At 34.1% G+C, this 14,033-nt stretch overlaps 2 protein-coding genes across 4 annotated transcripts in view; one reads left to right on the plus strand and one right to left on the minus strand.

Moving 5' to 3' along the window:
* Positions 1-268: 268 nt before the first annotated feature.
* On the plus strand, positions 269-7,600 carry LOC127260940 (GDSL esterase/lipase At1g09390-like). The gene is made up of 5 exons (XM_051289012.1): positions 269-577; positions 5,673-5,858; positions 6,123-6,283; positions 6,442-6,715; positions 7,203-7,600. Exons 1-5 carry the CDS (start codon positions 295-297, stop codon positions 7,430-7,432), a joined length of 1,134 nt encoding a protein of 377 aa, XP_051144969.1. The 5' UTR covers positions 269-294; the 3' UTR covers positions 7,433-7,600.
* Positions 5,720-14,033, minus strand: part of LOC127260939 (inactive glucose-6-phosphate 1-dehydrogenase 4, chloroplastic) — a 29,340-nt gene continuing 21,026 nt past the window's right edge. Inside the window, exons 5-13 of one of the 3 annotated variants that reach the window (XM_051289008.1) lie at positions 9,660-9,774; positions 9,361-9,566; positions 9,182-9,290; positions 9,036-9,076; positions 8,822-8,942; positions 8,544-8,746; positions 8,058-8,258; positions 7,690-7,963; positions 5,720-5,852 (exon numbers count right to left, since the gene is read on the minus strand). In XM_051289008.1, coding sequence (XP_051144965.1) covers positions 7,726-7,963; positions 8,058-8,258; positions 8,544-8,746; positions 8,822-8,942; positions 9,036-9,076; positions 9,182-9,290; positions 9,361-9,566; positions 9,660-9,774 — 1,234 coding nt within the window. In that variant the 3' untranslated portion in view covers positions 5,720-5,852; positions 7,690-7,725. Of the gene's footprint in view, positions 5,853-7,380; positions 7,526-7,689; positions 7,964-8,057; positions 8,259-8,543; positions 8,747-8,821; positions 8,943-9,035; positions 9,077-9,181; positions 9,291-9,360; positions 9,567-9,659; positions 9,775-14,033 lie in introns of those variants that run through there. The other 2 variants (XM_051289009.1, XM_051289011.1) reach the window with 2 other exon arrangements.

Genomic DNA, 14,033 nt, shown 5'->3' on the forward strand with positions numbered 1-14,033 from the left:
TGATGTATGTAAAAATAATTATGTGATGATAAATTATGAATAATTGTAAAAAAAGAAAAGGCATATTTTTTTAAATGTTTACTTTTAATTCAATAATACAAAATAAATATATATGTACTACGAAGTATGATTTTTATAATTTGTATTTAGTTTAGTAATATTAAAAATAATTAAGCTAATAATAAAACAAACATTGATGCATTTACTAATTAACAGTAGTAATTATTGTTATTTAATGGCGTCTTCGGAAAGCAGAGTTAGTGCTGGATTCAGTTACTGCACTTGCTTGCTGCCATGTTTCCTTCCCCACTTTCTTCGTCTGCCCCCTTCCCCTTCCGCCCCGCCTTTTCCTTCTTCTTTATGCTTTTGCTCTTTGCCATTCTCATCTCCACACCGAATTTGGCTCAGGCGCGCTGCAAAAAACCTCCGATCATATTTAACTTCGGAGATTCCAATTCCGACACCGGCGGAAGCGCCTCTGGACTCGGTTTCCCGTTCAAGTTGCCGTTCGGCCGTTCGTTTTTCGGTCGACCTGCGGGAAGGTTCTGCGACGGACGCCTCGTCATCGATTTTTTGTGTAAGGTCATTTTTGCTCAATTTGTTGATATTTTGTTGGTTTTTAGTTGTCTAGAAGTGAATTCCGAATTGTGCGTGCTTATTCCCGTTGCATTTATTTGCTCAATCTATGATTTGAATTCGCTTTATGATTTATCGTTTTAAATGGAAAAAGTAGTAACAAGTATATTGTGTGCAGTTGGTGCGCACTCTGGTGTGGTTCCAAAACGAATCAGCTTTTGCTTTTTGAGAGTTTGCCATGAGAGTCTGTCTAATTCACTTTTTGTGTTATACGTTTATAACTTAGAAGCCTAATTAGGCTGAAACTATTGATGAAATTAACGCAGAAGTAGAAGCTCTTATCTGATCTGGTTTTTTTAGGCAAATCGATTGATTATTCAGTTCGCCAGTAGACCTCTAAATCTAGTCAGAGGACACTATGCAAATGCAATATTGGTGCTGTGATAATGAACAGGCAATCAGCATAAGCATAGTACAGATCGCGACACTGTGTTCATAACGTAGAAATTCTTGTTGACTGATGATTAGATGAATAGACAAGTGAGAGATCTTAGTGTGAGAAAGGAATATCAAGCGACAACAATGGTTTTTGTTCTATTGTTTCACTTTCACCAACCCTAAAAGCTCCCCCTCCATTGATTGACTCAGGTAGAAGATGAACTCCTCTAATGATTAAAATTCACACTACAAATTAAATCTAACTCAGCTTAAAAATTAGGATAGTAGGCATTAGCTGGCTGTTCAACATCAGTTCTTGTATATGAAATAAATTCTAAGGTTGTACTCCCTCCGGCCCATATCTATCTATCCTTGGAATAGAGCATAAATAAAAGAAAGAAAAAAAAAAGAGACTAAACTAACCTTATTGTATGATATAAATATAATGATATTTGTATAATATATTATAAATTGGAAGGATACTTGTAATATTAGGCAGATAATATAGGGATAGACCGAAATGAAAAAATTGATAGTTCATTAAAGCATCGAGGAAATATTTGTTTAATGTTTTAGTTTTAAATATATATATATATTTATGTAAAATATGAAAAATTATATCGATAATATAAAAAATAAAATTTTGTGTTAAATTGTTAATTTTTTTCGGATAATAGAGTATGTATTACTCATTCAGTTCATCAAATTTATTCTCTTTTTTTTTTTGTCTGTCCGTTAAATTTACTTCATTAATATATTAGGAAAAACTAAAAAGTTAATATTTAATTATTACCTTTTATTCAACACTTGTCTCCAACAAATATTACTAATTTTATCATATTCTTTCCTTTATTCTTTTTAATTATTAACTAAATCCAAAAATATTTAAAACTATCATTTGATATTTTTTACTTTTTCAATAAAATATTTATCTTTTTAATCTCTGCCAAACTCCAGAGCTAATTTTTACGGACGGATAAAGTATATTATATATATTATGCAAAGAATGTATAGTAAAAAATTGTTAGTGTGAACACACCTTAAATTAATTATTGTGTTATTTACATTTATTATCATAGGAAGAAGCATTGTAGTTTGTAGTTATGAAATAGGAGAGCCAAAATATATCTATTGTTTGGATTAGGGCATTGATTGAAAATTTATTAAGGGTGTGTTTGTTCGAGGGATTGAACTTTCTTTTCACTATTCATTCAATTTTTTTCCCCAAAAACATCAAATCAATCACTTATTTTTTATTTTTTATATTATACTAAAAATCAATTTTACATTTAAAATATCACATCAACACCTATTTATATCACATCATACAACTATTCAAATTCAAAATTTGTTACCCCCAAACAAACACACCCTAATACTACGTTAATTGCCTCAATTATCATGTAAAAATACTATAGATTGCATATGAAAACATATCAGATATCACATATTTGTAAAGTATTAGTGTATGAGTTACCACTTCTATTTTATATGTGCATTGTATATTTATATCGTACTACCATTGTGGTATTGATTATATTTAGTTAGGACATAATCGCCTATATTTATATATGAAAATTGGAGGGAACAAAGCTTGAAAGCAAGATTATGATATTTGAAATTTTTTAATACTATTTGTTACTAACAAATTATTTAAAAAATAATTACATAACATTATTCTCTTTTTGTCTATTTGAAAGTATTTTTTGTTTCATTTTAAAATATCAAAATTTATGATAGTAAAAGAACCAAAATAATCCAAATTTTTACATAATTTATAAATATATTAGTACTCATATAGTTAAGTTATATATAGAGTAAAAAAATAAAAATATCAAAATTATTTTATACACTTCTAATTTTAATACACTATTATTTTTACTTTATTATAAAAATTCAAATGGATATCTTGAAGGGGGAAGTATTTTTATTTTTTTTAATAGAACACCGAAACTTTCAAAACGGAAGATAAGAAGAGGTGGCGGTGTCGGTCCTTTTATTTATTTATTTTTTTTTATTTTAATTTTTAAATTAGGGAGTGGCGTAGTAAGTGAGAAGCATGTGTCGTGAGTCAGGAATCCTTCCACGGAAATTAGAGAATGTGGGGGCTGCCTAGTTACTTGCCTAGATTCCCGGGACCATTCTGCAATATACATCTACACATTTGATGATTGTATATTAATTCAGCCCAGCAGAATTTAATCACAATCTTTAATCTTAATCTTAATTTTTTTTTTTTAATTAATTAGACAATTTAGTCAATTGAGAATGTGATTATATTGAATTAAAAATTTCAGCGTGCTTTCCGATCTGAAGCATCTATTTCTTAGCATGTGCTGCGTCGTCTTGAACGTACTTACACCTGCTTAAATAGTTTAAAATGTTGCTTAATTAGGGATTGAAATGTTCCATGTAGATTTAATAAAATATCGAATTAAAATTAAATATTTTAAGTCACAGTTTAGTTTATGATTTTACGTATTTTCACTTTATGAATTAACTTCAAAATTATAGGTTACAATCTGAATTGCCGGTTATCAGTTTTTCGCTTTTTCTTTTTATTTTTTATTTTTTATTTTTATTTTGATATCTGCTATTTTAATGGTTTAGACACGGCAGCTAGTCTGGTATCGATTTTAATTCCTTTTATTTATTACTTTTTTTCTTTTTTCAATTATAATTTTTATTTTGGTTTTCACTTCTTTCAGTTATAACTTTAGTTCTTTTTATACTACTCTCTCAATCCAACGTAATTTGTGTCCATATTTTTTTTTTCGGTACTATATAATTTGTTTTTTTCTTTTAAAAAAATAATTATATATTTTAATTACATTTTAAATTTTATAATATATAATTTTTGTAATGAGTAGTAAAAGATTTCCAAACAAACAGTCTATAATAAAAAATACATACATATTATGCATGTTAAATTATATATTACTCCCTCAATCCAACATAATTTGCCCACATTTTTTTTTGTTTGTATTACATAATTTGTTCATTTTTTTTGAAAAATAAGTATATACTTTTGCAATTTAAATTTTATAATCTATAATTTTTTTAATTAAATTAATTACTTATCTTAAATTTAATCTATAATTATTCTTATTATATAATAATTATTTTCATTAATACATTTTCTAATTATTTACTAGTTATATTTTTGTCTAATTGTCAGGAACAACTAAAGTGAAAAAGAGGGAGTACTATTTATTTATGCAAATTGACATGATACCATTTTTATCAATTTCGTTCATTCAACTCCAAAGTATACATTTTTATTTTAGTAAAAGTAATCATTTACTATTACCAAAATACCCTTAACTTTTACCTAAATTACAAACATACCGTTACACATACAATTATTTATAAAGTCAAAGCAAAAATATCAAAATCTCTTACACACTTTCATTAAATAATAATTATTTTTTAATCTATTACAAAACATCGAATGGCCCATTTGGACTGGGACGGAGGGAGTATCTTTTTGGAAAGCTTCAATTTTATTTTGTTTTTAATATTTTTTCAATTTGTTTACTTATTCAACAATACGATGGTTTTTTATAAAAATATAAATTTTTATATACAATTTCACATGTATTACTCTAAAAATTGTGTGGCATCCTCTTATATTTTAAAAAATATTGTATATGTCGTTTCGAAACTCAGTGTATGTAAAATATATAAATAGGAAATTATTTTCTCAAATTTTATGGAGGTGGGATTTCTTACAACGTTTTTCAAAATATAAGGGAGTGTTATGCAATTTTTAAAGTATAGAGAGATTTTATACTAAATTTTGAAATCACGTGGGAGTTAATGAACAATTTTACCTAAAAATTATACAATTTGCATATTATTTTTTTACTTATAGATAATATTAATTAAGTTTATAAATTATCAAGTTTTAAAAAATCACTGAAATAAAAAATGGCCCCAATTCAGTATCAATTAACTGCATGATACTGCAAGTAAATGTGCAACAAAAAGTAAGCTACAAGCAGCGGTTAGTGGTTTGCTAATGTGACTGGCCTTGTCAGGCCTAATTTGTAAACTATTAAATTTAATCGGAGATTTACCCTGAGAGCACTCGACGAGTAAAATTGTGGATTCTTATGCTATAAAAAAAAAAAAAAACTAAAAGTGTTTAATTTGTGTTTATATTTGTATTTTGTGTTCAAATAGTAATTTCTTTTTATATTTTATTAGAGAAAGTAGAATTTTTTTATTTTTTTTTTAATTTTTATAAAGAAGCTTAAGATTGCATAGTATACAAATAAAAAATAAAAAAAATCAAAGAAAACATTATAAAGTATGTATTGTTTATTCGGTAGTAAAGTATGACCTGAGTGGTCCGTAATGAACTTGTGACAAAAAATCTGGTGTAAATTGTCTTGTCAGACTTAGTTTATTTTTTTCAGGTACATTACTATTGAACCCCAACTAACCGGAATATAAAATTTATAAATCAACTACTTCAACTATAATCTATTCACAATTGTCTGTAAGCAATTAACTATTCCGGGATCATAGGAAATTTATATTGGGGTTGCTCTGCCCACTCCCACGCGATTGAACCTCGATCCTTTATTAGGTAAAAAAGAGTGTTCAACCATTTGAGTTACAATTCCTCACATTTACTACTTATGCTTGTGCAGGTCAAAGTCTGAATACGAGGCTTCTAAGACCGTACCTAGACCCCTTCGGCTCCACATTTGCAAATGGGGCAAACTTTGCTATATCAGGTTCTCAAACGCTGCCCAGGTTTACGCCTTTCGTGTTGGACGTTCAGCTCATGCAGTTTCAGTATTTCAAGAATCACTCCACTGAGCTTGCTGCTGCAGGTAATATATATATATAATAAACCATGAGCAATTAAAATATGGTTTGGGTAGTTGGGGACAAATTAATTGGACAGAAAATAATTGGAATAATTTACTTGATTCATCTACCTCTATGATAAATTCATTTACTGCCCGACAATGACTTGGATGGTTGGTCATGGTAGTTCACCTGTCCCTTTCTATTCGACAAAAGCCAATTATCCCATCTGTTTCTTGTTTTGCTTTTCACTAACTAATCATTTATTTTATTTGTGGTGAATTTAGGTGTGAGCAGTTTGATAAGCTATGACAGGTTCAAGGATGCTCTATACATGATTGACATTGGGCAAAATGACATTGCTGATTCATTTGTCAAGGGCTTTTCCTATGCCCAACTCGCCCAAAAGATACCTTCAGTCTTAGCAGAAATCCAGGGTGCCATCCAGGTTTCCTCAATCAACTCTTTTAGAAAGTCATCATCACTCATAGATCATAGTATATGCCATGCCAGATAGATAACCTAATTAATTATGTGTAAACATTTATAAGAAAAACATTATGGTTCATTCATTTTTTATTTATTTATTTATTTTTTCAATTGTAGCAAATATATGATCAAGGAGGCAGAAAGTTTTGGGTTCACAACACTGGTCCTTTGGGGTGCCTACCCCAAAAACTAGCTCTGGCAAATGATACCTTGTCACTGGATCGAGATTCATTTGGATGCATTCGGAAATACAATGATGCGGCAAAACTATTCAACGAGGGCCTGCGCCGGAAATGTGTTAGATTAAGATCCCAGATGAAGGATGCAACTATTGTTTATGTGGATATGTATGCCATCAAGATGGATATCATAGCCAACTCCAGCACATACGGTAAGTCATTCTACACAAATTTCGTCACCATGTTATGGACGGTAGCTAGAGTGTTGACTAGTCATATCAGTAAAATGCTGATTTAATCCCGTCAGTACATATATATTTTTATATAACATAGCATAATATTGTGTTGTGTTATATAGAAATATATATTGTGCAGTTTATATATTATATTGTGTTGTTTTATATACATGTAGTGACTGAGCATTTGACTCAATCAACCCTCTAACCGAAGCGTCATGTTACAATAGTCTAACAATGATAATCTTACACAATTGAATAAAGGAGTCCTAATGTTTTAAGTTATTGGGTCAAAGTATGGTATTAGGATATATGTTCAAAACCACTCAGCCATTGAAACTCGTGTTTTTCCCTAATGGTCGAAAAAGTTATTACAATGAACGTAGTTATTCAAAAGTTTTAAACACTATCAGAGTAATTTGTCTGGAATCTCATCAGTTTTAGTCATACTGACCACCCTTAGGTTTCTCAAATCCATTGATGGCATGCTGTGGTGCTGGAGGGCCACCATACAACTACATAAGAGGATTGACATGTGGGGTTCCCGGCTACAATGCCTGTGACCAAAACTCTCGATTTGTTAGCTGGGACGGGGTCCATTACACCGAAGCAGCTAACAAACTTATAGCTTCCAAGATTCTCTCCTCGGCGTATTCAACACCTCGTGTTCCCTTCGATTTCTTCTGTCAGTGATCTCTATCTCTAACAGTCATAAAGGTCTATCATGTTGTAAACCAAATTCAGCAGTGGAGCTAAGTCACCAAACAAGGTACTGCTGCACTGCCACTGTTTTCTGTGTATTAATTCTTGTTTCATACATTTTTGCATGAAGCTAATTTCGAAACATCGAGGTTATCCAAATGGTTTCTCTTTTCATTTCTAAAATTGTATATGCTCAGTCTTCCATTCTTTAGAAACATAGATAGATTTGGACATTCAGAAACACTTACCAGGAGAAGGTGAAAATTCTGGAGCTTGATTGATAGTCAGTCATCCATCCATTTGACGCCGTGTTTTGCCCAAAGGTAGATAGCTTTATCGGGACCCCTACTCCCCTGCTCATATTTTTCGGGTACTAAGTTGTTGCTGTCCATCTCCCTTAAAACTGGAGACAATAAATTCCATGCAGCTGCTACCTCGTCACTTCTCATGAACAAATGATTATCCCCATCTATGACGTCGTGGAGAAGTTGCTCGTAAGAGTCGGGCACCTCTATGTTGTACCTGGCAAGAATGGACACATGCAAACAGGGAATAATAAAGTTCTAGGTGCAGTATGAGGTTGGTATACAATAACTGCAGAAATCGAAAACCTTACTTATCCTTATAAAGCAAATTGAGCTCAGAAGCATCCAAGTGAATGCCTAGTCCAGGTATTTTGTTGTTAACTCTGACCAGTATTGCTTCTTCAGGCACATCACGAAGTATCAACTCGTTGTTGATGAGATCGGACCTCTGGCTGATGTGTTCGCCATAGAGGTTCCCCGGAACATGGCGAAACTGTATGCGAATCTCAATTCTGCATCACGACAGCTAACATTATTAGGAAACAGCTCTTTTGGTAGAACTGGAATTCGGGAGTTCGGGAAAATAGCTAACACTCAGACAGTTTTCAGAATCTAAATTCTTGATGGGAAGGAAAACAAAGCAACAATGAAGGAAAATATATTTCTTGGAAAAACTACAGGAGGCACTGTTGAGACACTGGGTGAAGTTCAAGAGTAGTTGCCAAAAAAGTTGAATTAAAGCTAAAGAAACTAATTATGAATTTCGCAGTTAGGGTAGGCTCAATGAAGAAGCTCACCGATGATTTGTAAGTCCCCTTCCGACTTTAATCATAAATGGGACACCATCCCACCGAGCATTGTCGATGAACATAGCTGTAGCAAAGTATGTGGGTGCTTTTCTGCCCAATTCAGGACCGCCCTTGGCTCCGGATGCGGGCATGCAATAACCAAGGATGACATTACTAGTCTCTAACTTCCGAATTGATCTCAAAAGCTTGACCTGAGGAAAAAAAATTCTGCTTAACAACCTTGCTAATTGTCTGGAAACACAAACTAGAAACATGAAATCCCATACCTTTTCATTTCGAACATCTTCGCCTTCAAGAGTCACAGGAGGTTCCATGGCAAGCAAAGCAATAGTTTGGAAGATATGGCTGTGTACAACATCACCTATAATCCCATGGCTATTCAAATACCTAAAAAACATTACAAGTGAAATTGTAATGGCGTTGAGAAGAATTTTTATAGGTCAGGCAATGGTTGACTATATAAATGTCACAGTTGTTTACCGATCACCAGTTTTCAAGCCCAAATCCTCAGATACAACAACCTGAATATATCACAGAACAAATTCAAGATATGGAAAAACAGAGTAGGAGCAGATGAAGGGAAAAAAGAGGCAATAACAAGATCGAAACCGCACAAATGAAACTACCTGTATGTTGCGGATGTAATTTCGATTCCATAACGGCATAAAAACGAGATTGGAGAACCTTAGAACAGCAAGATTTTCGATAGTGTTCCTCCCCAAAAGATGGTCTATCCTAAAAATAATTTGAGTGAAAGCAATAAGGAATGATACTATGATTGGGAAATCAAGAATTCCAAACATACCTATATATTTGATTCTCACTGAAGTTCTTCATAAGAGAGTAAGTCAATTGGTTAGAAGATTGTAAATCGAACCCAAATGGTTTCTCTATTATAATACGGTTCCAACCATTCTTGCTTTGAGCACTATTGGCAAGGGAAGATGCAACATCAAGCAATGCTTCTTCTGGAACAGAAAGATAAAACATTCGGTTTGCTTTGGTGTCTCCCTGCAGAGCTATCAAAGTCAAATATATCTGAAACTATGTGCTAGCGGAATGAAAATGACAAAATTTACTTTATTGATCACAATGTCATTATACCTCCACTTGTTCCATACAGGTACTAAGCTTCAACATTCCTTCTCTGTTATCGTACCCTCCATTGAAATGATACGTTCTTTTCAGGAAAGCTTCCATTTTTTCATCACAGTTTTGTCTGCAGCACTCATAGAGTGACATTTCAAGATTAACTCACATGATCCATCACGAGAAAGACATTTAATATTCACAAATGCTTATTGGAAATTGTTAACAATGCTAAATAGCAACTCTAGTGTAAGGCTTTCTATACAAGTAAATAGTGGACCTTGTGGAGAAGAACACACATGCTTTGAGGCAAATACTCTATAGGAGAGACCACAATGCTTAGATAAGGACAGTGGGAATACATAAAAGTACTAAGAAGTTGATAAAGAACACAAGGAATTGTATATTTCAATTCTAGTTTCTACAATACATTCTAATCAATATATATATATATATATATATAATTTGTTGTACACTAAACAAGGAAAATCCTAAGATCACTCTACCAAGTCCCTCAATTTTGTCCTAAGACTACTCCATTAAATCCGTTAATATTAAGACTATTTATGACCTTTAAAAATCATTTATTACCTTGATTACCTCCATTAACTTACTGATATTGTCTCCTAAAATTACTCATTCAAGATTTTCTACACTACCCTTCAATCTGGTGAACATAGATCTTCCTTCCTAGCTTGACAATACTTACCATGAAACATGTTGTTACACAATCCCTTGTCAGTTGAAGTCCTGTTGGAACATATGGAGTACAAATTCAGTCCACTTTCTAGCCTCTCTTTAATGAAATGCCTATCTATCTCTATGTGCTTTGTTTGATCATGTTGCACTGGGTTGTGGGCTAAACTTAATAGTTGATTTGATATCAAAATATTACTTCATTGGTTTGCTCCATTGAATTTTCAAGCCTAAGATAATTTTCACCAATGATAATACAAAGACCCCCACTGCCATAGCTCTCAACTCTGCTCCAGTACTTGACCCTGCTACCACCTTTTGTTTCTTACTTCTCCAGCATATTAATTTTCCTCCAAGAAATGTACAATAGTGTGAAGTTGATCCCGTGTCTTCTCTTACTTCTCCAGGACCAGATAAGCTTTATATGGATAAGCATAGACTGTTAGGATTAAATCATACACACAAACAAAAAAACATAACACAAAAGATTACGTGCTTCAACCGATAATAGTTATCGACCTACGTCCATGGAGACATCCAATAATCTCTCTTATTACTTGAATATGAGGAGGCACACACTTTTACAAACATAAGATAATATTTATAGACTAGGTTAGGGTTAATCAAAATTGGGCCAAAACTCTAATATGCCTACTAGGTTAACTACAAGCCTACACTTAACAATCTTCCACTTGGAGGCTTTGAAACATCTGCACTCCAGTGTACTGCTGTAAAATCCTCAACTTCACTTGATTGCCCCAGTCTTCTTATCATGTTTCATGTAGACCAGTTGAAGTCATGCATAACTTCAGTTTGTCTAGTGTCACAGTTTGTGAACATATCTGCTGGAGTCATAGCGCTTCAGATGTTCTTTAACTTCATCATTCCTTCACCGATCAATCCTCTAATAAAGTGATATATCATCCTAATATGCTTCATTTTTTCCCATGATAGATTGGATTCTTGAATAGTTCAATTACAATCTTATTGTCGTAGTATATTGAATAATCTTCCTGTCTTTTATCCAACTCTAAGAGGAAGTTCTTTAACCAAACTAACTTTTTTGCTAGCTTCAACAACTGCCATATACTCAGGTTATTTCGTCGATAGCACCACACTTTTCTGAAGTTTAGATATCTAGGTAATTGCAACCTCCCACTGTGAAGATGTACCTCGTAGTGCTCTTAAGCGTTTCTTTGCATCCACCCAAATCAACATCAGAGTACCCTGAATCGCATCTTTGCGTTTGAAACATAACTTCATCTTGAAAGTACCCTGAATCGCATCTTTGCGTTTGAAACATAACTTCATCTTGAAAGTACTCTTCAAATACCTTAGTATCCACTTGACAGCTTCCCAGTGTTGTCTCCCTAGATTTGACATGTAGCGACTAACAACCCCAACTGCATGAGCAATTTAAGGTCTCGTGCACACCATTGCATACATGAGGCTGCCAACTCCAAATGCATAAGGAACTTTAGTCCTATGTGCCTTTTATGTCTGTTCTTAGAGACTGATCTTTGGTAAGCTTGAAGTGGCTTCCAAAAGGTGTGTTTCACAGCTTAGTCTTCTCACTATTCATGTTGAACTTCTCTTACACTTTCCTTTTATACTTTTCCTGAGATAGTGTCAAAGAGCCATCCTTATTTCTGATTATACTCCCAAGTATCTATTTGGTTGAACCTAAGTCTTTCATCTTGAATGCCTCAAACATATGTTGCTTTAACTTACTGATTTCTCCATATCTGCACTGACTATCAATATATTATCCCCATTGAGAATTAGAATGATGTATGAACCCTTAAACTTCTTCAAATACCAACAATGGTCTATTTCACATCTCTTGTACCCGTTCTCATCATGAAGTTGTTGAACTTCATACACCACAGCCCTAGGGGCTTGTTTAAACCGATTAATCTCTTCTCAGCTTGCAGACCCAATTCTCCTTGCAAGTAACCTGAAACCCCCCAGGTTGTACCATGTAGATATTTACATCGAGATCATCATGTAGAAATGTTGTCTTAACATCTAGTTTCTCTATATATAAGCCCTTTGGAGCTATAATACTAAAAACCAATCTAATAGTGGTCATCCTTACCACTGGAGATAAGATTTCAGAGTAGTCTACTCCATTTTCTTGCTAAAAACCTTTAACCACTAAGCAAGCTTTGTACCTTTCGATCCATTTGGTTTATCCTTGTATCTAAAGCACCTCTTTTTCGGAAAAAAGTTTAGTCAAAATCCAAGTCTTGTTTTTGTTCAAGGTACTTATCTCATCGGAAGGAAGTTTAGTGGAAAATCCAAGTCTCGCCCTCACAGGTCGATTCATTGAACCTTTAGTAAAGTGAAACACTAGCCGACTGGATCCTCTATACTCTCCTTTGTGTGTCGGGTAATTTCCTTTGCTAGTGATTGTTGTGAGTGTAGGGCCACCTTCCCTTGTTCGAGCTCTCTTTTGGCGTGGAGTCACCATACACAAGGTGTTCCCTTGCATGATCAGTTGCATTCCTATGTGGCACTATTGCTAATTGGGTGGAATCCAAAAATTGCATCCCAAGAAGACAGTAATTGTCCAAATGAGCAACTTTAAAACTTGTAGTACTTTTTTATTTCCCGAGTTGGATCAGAATGAGGAAAGTCCATTTTTTATTGACTCCCTTGAACCATCCTGGTGCTAGCGCCCACATCAGGCTTATCTTGTGAGCTACCTCTAAGCGTATAGATCGTATTAGCACATCCGCGCATCAACGTACATTCTCCCTTTTAGTAAGCCTGCATTCTTTTTTCCGGACAGCTTTGTACACGCTTCTCTCCTGGCCTTTCCTGTTCATATATGGCTGACAAACATCCTTGCATAGGGCAATCGCGCGCATGGTAATCTTTATTCTTGCAAATAAAACACTCATCATATGTTGGCCCTGGCAACTTCTTCCTTGTGGCCTTTGCTTTAAGTGGAGTACTGGCAGTCTTGATATTAGCAACCCAAAGGGTCTAGTCTCCCACAGGCTTTTCAGAGAGCATATCTTCAAGACCGTCCCTCTTTTTTGGCACATGTCAATTAACCATTGTGCATACAGCTTTAAACCATTCAAGAATGTAGGCATAGTCTCCTTTCCTAACATGCTTGGCACCTCCAGCAGCAAGTCAACAAATGTTTCAACATACTCCTTTAGGTGATTATACCGGTGTTTTAGTCGGCATATTCTGGACGATGCTTCTTCTTCATCGTCAGCTGGCACAAACTCCTCTTTAATCTCCCGCTTAAGGGTCCTCCATGTGGTGATTCCCTTTCCACCACCATGTGTCCCATCATTATGTTTCCACCAGGTGCGAGCCAGTCCGTAACGTACCAAGAAACAGTATCGATCCTAGCTTTCTTTCCAAAAATGCCTGCATATTGCTCTATGCTTATATATGAAACATCTACTACCTTAGCCTTATGCTCCCTAGAAAAGCATTCCGAACATAGGACATTCCCCATGTGACTCCAGGCGCAACCTCAGTCTGGACTCTCTCGTCAATTCGGCTACCGCCTCCTCAGCACAACCAATTCCTCTCGGAGATTTGAAGGCTCTTTAACTTTTGTCTTCTCCAACTTCGCAATGCTGACCTTGCATTATGCAAACTCAAGATTATTCATTGTCAGTGCGTTTTTGGGCGCAACAACCTCAACCCTCAATGCCTTGACAAGTT

The sequence above is a fragment of the Andrographis paniculata genome, unplaced genomic scaffold (genome assembly GCF_009805555.1).
Source record: "Andrographis paniculata isolate CXL003 unplaced genomic scaffold, ASM980555v1 Contig62END, whole genome shotgun sequence".
NCBI classification, from domain to species: Eukaryota; Viridiplantae; Streptophyta; class Magnoliopsida; order Lamiales; family Acanthaceae; genus Andrographis; species Andrographis paniculata.

What these genes read in the sequence shown, in the direction of transcription:
- LOC127260940 (XM_051289012.1), top strand. Translation starts at nt 295, where the DNA reads ATGTTTCCTTCCCCACTTTCTTCGTCTGCCCCCTTCCCCTTCCGCCCC. An exon ending in CACTGAGCTTGCTGCTGCAG is followed by an intron (nt 5,859 to 6,122) that starts GTAATATATATA and finishes TGGTGAATTTAG; the next exon opens with GTGTGAGCAGTTTGATAAGC. An exon ending in AAATCCAGGGTGCCATCCAG is followed by an intron (nt 6,284 to 6,441) that starts GTTTCCTCAATC and finishes TTTCAATTGTAG; the next exon opens with CAAATATATGATCAAGGAGG.